This window comes from Triticum dicoccoides, chromosome 3A (assembly GCF_002162155.2).
Source record: "Triticum dicoccoides isolate Atlit2015 ecotype Zavitan chromosome 3A, WEW_v2.0, whole genome shotgun sequence".
In the NCBI taxonomy this organism is placed as follows: domain Eukaryota; kingdom Viridiplantae; phylum Streptophyta; class Magnoliopsida; order Poales; family Poaceae; genus Triticum; species Triticum dicoccoides.
The window spans coordinates 314,152,634-314,159,025 of record NC_041384.1 but is presented as its reverse complement, the minus strand read 5'-3'; the positions used below and the strand labels follow the sequence as shown (position 1 = coordinate 314,159,025).

General features: G+C 44.0%; 1 protein-coding gene across 2 annotated transcripts in view; it reads right to left on the bottom strand.

Annotated features, from left to right (window-relative positions):
- Positions 1 to 4,035: 4,035 nt before the first annotated feature.
- LOC119268119 (cyclin-T1-5-like) overlaps positions 4,036 to 6,392 on the bottom strand; it is a 10,872-nt gene continuing 8,515 nt past the window's right edge. For both annotated transcript variants that reach the window (XM_037549631.1, XM_037549630.1), the window contains 2 exons: positions 4,453 to 4,598; positions 4,036 to 4,376 (listed from right to left, as the gene is read on the bottom strand). In XM_037549631.1, the coding sequence (XP_037405528.1) occupies positions 4,345 to 4,376; positions 4,453 to 4,598 (178 nt within the window). In that variant the 3' untranslated portion in view covers positions 4,036 to 4,344. The remainder of the gene's footprint in view (positions 4,377 to 4,452; positions 4,599 to 6,392) is intronic.

Here is a 6,392-nt window from a genome sequence, read left to right as displayed (position 1 = left end):
TGCGGGGCCGGAGCTGACCGGCGATGGCTGCAGCAGCGGAGCACCGGGTGCGACGGAGGCCGCCAGGAGCGGCGGCTGCCACTGTAGCTAGGGCGGGATGGTGGTGGCGGTGGATGGCAGCTGCAGTGGCTGCTGCAGCGGCCCGGCGAGCGCGGCAGGGACGCCCTGGGGCAGCGGCTACTGCGGCGGAGCGCCGGGCGCGACGGAGGCCGCCAGGAGCGGTGGCTGCCACTGCAGGCAGGGCGGGATGGTGGATGGCAGCTGCTGCGGTGGCCCGGCGAGCGCGGCGGAGGCCGCCTGATGCAGCGGCTACCACGGCGGCGCAGTGGTGATGATGGGCGGCGCAGCCGGGTGCGGCCCGTAGGACCCGACCAAGAACATGCGGATCTCCTGAATCGTCTGGATTAGGTCCCGCAGGGCCCAGGACACCTCTGAGGTGAGGACGGCGCGAGTGGGCGCGACGGAGGATCCCAGCGCGGGCAGGAGCGGGGCGACGGTCGTGGTGGTCGCCGGAGGCGATGAGGTGACCGGCAGCGGAAGAGACGGGTTGGGCGGCGGTGAAGACATGATCGAACCGAAGCTAGCTGATACCAAATTGTTATGGCGCTGGTGGAAGGAAGGCATGAGAGGGCCGGCTGGGGGCCTTTTGCCCACGGCCAGGCAAGATGGAAGGGATTTCTTTTTTAATTCTTGCTTGATTAGATTGATACATCTCCCCTTTTTATATAGAGAGATTTACTTAACTTTCAAATAAAGCTTACTTGATCCCTAAGCAAGCGACCCTTATCTCTAATTAACCCTAAAACTAACTGGCTATACCGGCAGCTCGGGCCATTAGGCCCATTACGTACTCTAACGGGACACTTGTGGTCTGGTGTTAATAAAAAGTATGAATGAAAGGAAAAAAAATTCTCACTTGATCTTGCGTACAAGCCTGCACATCACTGGAATCTTAGCACACTTTAAGTTTCAGAGAACTAGATAATTAACTAGCACATGCTTTCTTACAATAATCAGAAAACAGTAGATGTCTGGATTCAGTTTCGAAGAACTGAAATATTCACACTGCTACATTCCATGCCTTCGTCATCAGATAAACAAGAGCAAACTTCAAAGCTGAAAATAGGACTGCAATAGAGATAAATCATATCCTGGAGACATATGCTGGTTGCTCAGGTCAAGTAATCAATAAGGAGAAATCTGCCATAATGTTTAGCAAGAATACCCAGCATCAGCAGAAGAATATGATCATGTCAGCATTGCATATTACAAGGGAGGCAAGAACAGAGAAGTATTTAGGGCTGCCGGTGTACATAGGAAGATCAAAAGAAAAGGCATTTGCCTACCTCAAAGACAAAATTTGGAGGAAAGTTCAAGGATGGAAAGAAAAAATGCTCTCAACGGCGGGTAAAGAGATTCTAATAAAGGCCGTAGCCCAAGCAGTCCCGGTCTTTGCAATGGCATGTTTTGATCTGACCAAGACTTTATGTAACCAGATTAGTGAGATGATCTGCAGATACTGGTGGAGTAATATGGACAAAGAACATAAAATCCATTGGGTTAGTCGGGAACATATGATGCTGCCAAAGAAGGATGGAGGGCTAGGTTTCAGGGATCTCCATGTGTTTAACAGAGCCATGTTAGCGAGGCAAGCATGGAGGTTAGCAAATGCGCCCAACTCTCTTTGCGCTAGAGTTCTATCTGCGAAATACTACCCATCAGGTCAGATTATTAGAGCAGTGCCAAAGGATGGCATGTCTTATTCGTGGAGAAGCATCCTTAAAGGAGTTCAACTGCTAAGAGAAGGTGTAATCTGGAGAATAGGCAATGGTGAGAAGGTGAACATATGGAATGACCCATGGATCCCACGAGGTAAGAGTAGAAAACCTGCCACTCCCCAAAGAAGGAATGTCATCCTCCACAAAGTCTCAGAACTAATTAACCCAGTAGATGGTGATTGGGATGAAGACCTAATAAAACAAACGTTTAATGAGAAAGATGCAGAGGAAATTCTGCAAATACCAATCAGCGAAGGAAACGAGGACTGGCTTGCATGGCACTTTGATAAAAGGGGCTTATTCTCTGTGAAATCAGCTTATCGAGTGGCCATTGAAACAGATGCAAGGAAGTCTATCCATGGTATTGCTTCTGCATCTGGCACAACAGCTGACCACTTACCCTTTGAGTGGGAGAAAATATGGAGGCTTCCGCTACCGGCAAAAATCTTGCACTTTTTATGGAGAATGGCAAGAAACAGTCTGCCATTGAGACAAAAACTAATTCAGCGAGGAGTTAAAGCAGACCCATGGTGCCCAGTATGCTTACGTACTGACGAGGATGGAGGGCACACCTTCTTCAAATGCAAACCAGTGAAGCACATATGGAGGGCGGCTCAAATGGAGGATATAAGGGAAAATCTTAGCATTTGTTGTAGTCCGAAAGATGTGCTCATTCGAATTTTTGAGCTTGATCAGAGGAAGAGTGCAAGAGCAAGTATTCTTATGTGGCTTTGGTGGCACGAGAGAAATAAAGCTAATAAAGGAGAGGCTATAAGAAGTACAACTGAAATTCTAGAATCTCTCGAAAAGCATGATAGAGAATCTGACGAGTGTTTTAAGAGGAAATGTACTAAAAAAACAACGACCAAGGATAGTTGTTGGAAACCGCCAGAGGAAAATTATCTAAAGATAAATATAGACGGAGCCTTCACAAAGGACACAAAGAAGGGAGGATGGGGTTTCATTATCAGAAACTCTGAAGGAGGAGTAGAAGCAGCAGGGGCAGGGAGATTGTCAAGACTCTCTGAGGCAATTCAAGCAGAAACAATTGCCCTGTTATATGCCGTGGAGAGAGCAAGTGAGTTGGGATGCAGGAATGTAATCTTCGAAACGGATGCATTGGTGCTGAAACAAGCTATTGACGGAGACGCCTACGATAATTCAGTTTTCGGTGCCCTGTTTCGAGAAGCAAAGTTTAAACTCTTGTACTATTTTCAGTCCGCTTTTATCAATTGGTGTCCCAGGTCCTGTAATGTAGCTGCCCATAAGCTAGCGTCATTTGGCGCGAGTTTGGTTGAGCCAGATATATGTATGTGGTTGTCAGATGTACCAAACTTTGTAACTGAAGCGGTTGCCAGCGATTTTGTTGGCCCGTATGTGTAATGAAGTAAGTTTTCCTTTCAAAAAAAAAAGATAAACAAGAGCAAAGATAATTTTATCAATCAGCAATGCCCATGCGCACTGACACTAATTAAGAAACCAACTAATGTATTACACTACTAGTACTAACATATGGCTGTCGAACCAATGGCCATGAAAGGCCATTCAAGCCGACTCATACCACCAAGCCGAAGATTGCTCATACCTCCAAGCAGAAGATTGAAGAAGGGAGTGGAGACAGCAACTGGAGACGGTATAGCGATGAGGAATTAAGGGAGAACGGATGAGGAGTCGCCGACAGGGGCGTTCAGCAAAGGGCATGATTGAGGGGAAGACGCCACTGGTCTTGGACGACAAGGTACGTCAGGGCGTTGGGGATATGAGCTCGATGGGGTCCCTTGGCCTGGATGGATTCAAGGATGCACTGCTGGTGGAGATGGACTCCAGCGGCCCGGCTCCTCTTGACTGGGCGGCAGCAACAGATCTCATGGGCAGGGATGGTCGAAGGAGACGAGGGCGTCAGGGGCGAGAGGATTTGGCGAATGACGGCTTCCAAGTCGGGATTTGGTTTACATAACGTTTTAGACATATGGAATTGAGAAATGAATTCCGATGCCCAATTCCGGGGCAGCCAAACGTGTCAGAATTCACAATTGAATTCCACCAATTCTGGCCAAAATGATGGGTGCCAAACAACCTGTAACAGAATTTTGAAGGACTAATGATTTTTCTCATGAAATACAGAGTTGAACTATTCCTCAAAGGGTGGTTAATTGATAGTGCTCTTAAGAGTTCTTGATCGCTGGGCTGAACAGCTTAAAAATACTTCTTTCAAATTGCTCAAAGGGTGGTTAATTGGTTTTGGAAATACATCAGATGAAACTCGTTAAATGTGTATCACGCTCAAAAAGAAAACTTGCATACGTCCACATATAGCACACTACTTTACAGAAAAGGGAAATGATAACAGACATGACAACTTTTGTCCTTTTTGAACATGGCAACACTCTTTAGTCGTAGAAATAAAATGAAAAACAATTGAGTATATTTTCAAACTATCAATGCTGTCCAGTAGTTCAAGACGTGTTGCCACCATATCCAGGTATACATATTTGTATAAAAGTGGCCACTAAACCATGTAAAAGGATATGTTGGTATAAAAAGCAAGCATATGGAATCTACGATTCTAAAGTAGCTCCTTCAACTGTTGGACAACATCTGCAATTGCAACAGATTAGTGTTGTCAATCCAAAGATAAAATATGCTCACACTGCAACTAGAGAGGACAAGTTACCTTGAACAATATGCGGTGTCGTTTTGAACTCATGCCAGAAATTTTGGTGAAAGGTAATGTCATAGCGGAGGAATTTTCCAGCAAGGAATGCAGCTCCAGCCGCAATATGATGAGGTTTGAACTGAAGCCAAAGAGAACTCCGAAGCCTGTATTACAAAAATAATTAATATAGATGGATAACACAAACAGAAATGAACACTATTAAGAGAGCTGGACAAACCATTGATTAGTGGAACCGTGTCAATGAAAAATAAGGTCGTTTTTTTAGACAATACAAGTCATATCAACAAAAAATGTCAAGATCCAACCAAATAGCAACATATTAAAGAAAAACAAACAAGCCATACACCAAGGTCCTTACCACTAACAGATGCTTCAGGTGATAATATTATCGAAGAACCATCTGCAGGATTGCTTTATTGCTGAACTCTAGCAATTACACATGCCTCTTGTGATGCATATAACAATTATTTGACCAAATAATTCTCCAGCAGCATATGCCAACCCAGGGATTGTGAATGTCATTTCACCATGACAAGATGAGATTTGCAAAGCACGGAACGGAGAAGATAGCATGTCCATGTCCAAGCAACATTGGACTTGTTCTTGTTTACTAACCAAATCTCAGGGTTTTTTTTGTACCAACTCTAATATCATGAAGCAAGATTTTAAATAGCATGCAGCCTGTGCTTCCATATATGGCCATTGTTGCCAAAGATGAAGTTAACCTTCTCAAGGACCATATTACATATGCACCAATGTACATTTTCCACCGCTTTATAAATGAAAAATGACGCACTAGGGCTTTTCAGTGATATGCTGCCTTTTGTAAAGCAAAAAGGAAGGAAATTATAGTCTGGGACATCTATAACAGAAATTCCAAGGGATCCACTAATGATGGAACGAGCATAGCATGACCACTTTATAGCCTAAATAGAAATGTACAAGCATAAGCAAAGTTGCATACAAAGAGGAGCAACTGCTTGATCACAAATATAACAACTATGTCTGTTACAATCACATCTTGAATGTGCAAAATATATAATACTACACAAATTGACAGTGATAAAAAACAAGGGACCAGCCATGAGAGCCTACATCTATAGTAGCTCAAAAGAATGGCAAATAAGTTTCAGTGTGAAAGGTGTGCTCCTTTTCTTAAATTGGACTGTGTTGTCACTGTATTCCCAGAAAAAGGTGCCAATAAAGTTAGAATAACATTACGAGCTTAAAGATTGTCTAACAGTCAAGGTTCAACAGTTGCAGTGAAGCGAGGCTGCGAGAAGTGTGACTTCAGTTAAAATGAAAAGGATAATGTTTAGGGCAAAGATTGAGTCTGGACGTTAGGTGCATAATCTTTCCTTCCTTGAGTTCACATTTTCATTTGTCCCAAATATCACATCACACCACATAATGATGTAAAATACACTTTTATGACAACCGCACCAATCCGCTACAGGAATTCTAACAGTGTAACACAAAATTGCATACAGCACACAGAATCGAATGGCATCCACTTGCACACATGAGAGTTCAAACTAGTCCAGCAAAAACCTTACTGGAGCTGACACGACAAAATCATCTTGCTCATAAATGTGCATGCATACTTGAACAGAAACCAAATATATCATATAATTTTTCAGTGATGCTTAATGTCATCCGACATCTCAAACTCTTTGTTACAGATATGTACTATTGAAACAAGCCCTAGCACGACCACACCGTTAATCTCTGAATGTTATTTGCATATCAAATTTCCATTTACATGTGGCACAGGAAACCCATAGCAATATTACCGGGTACCACACTGATAACAATTTTCTGTCCGTTGTGCAACGTAAAAACTCAGCCACTCTTATGGAGATGAAATCCAAAAGATTTTCGTTGGGGCGTAACCCTCTTAGCGACGCGCCACATCGGAACCCGGGTGTGGTGTCAAA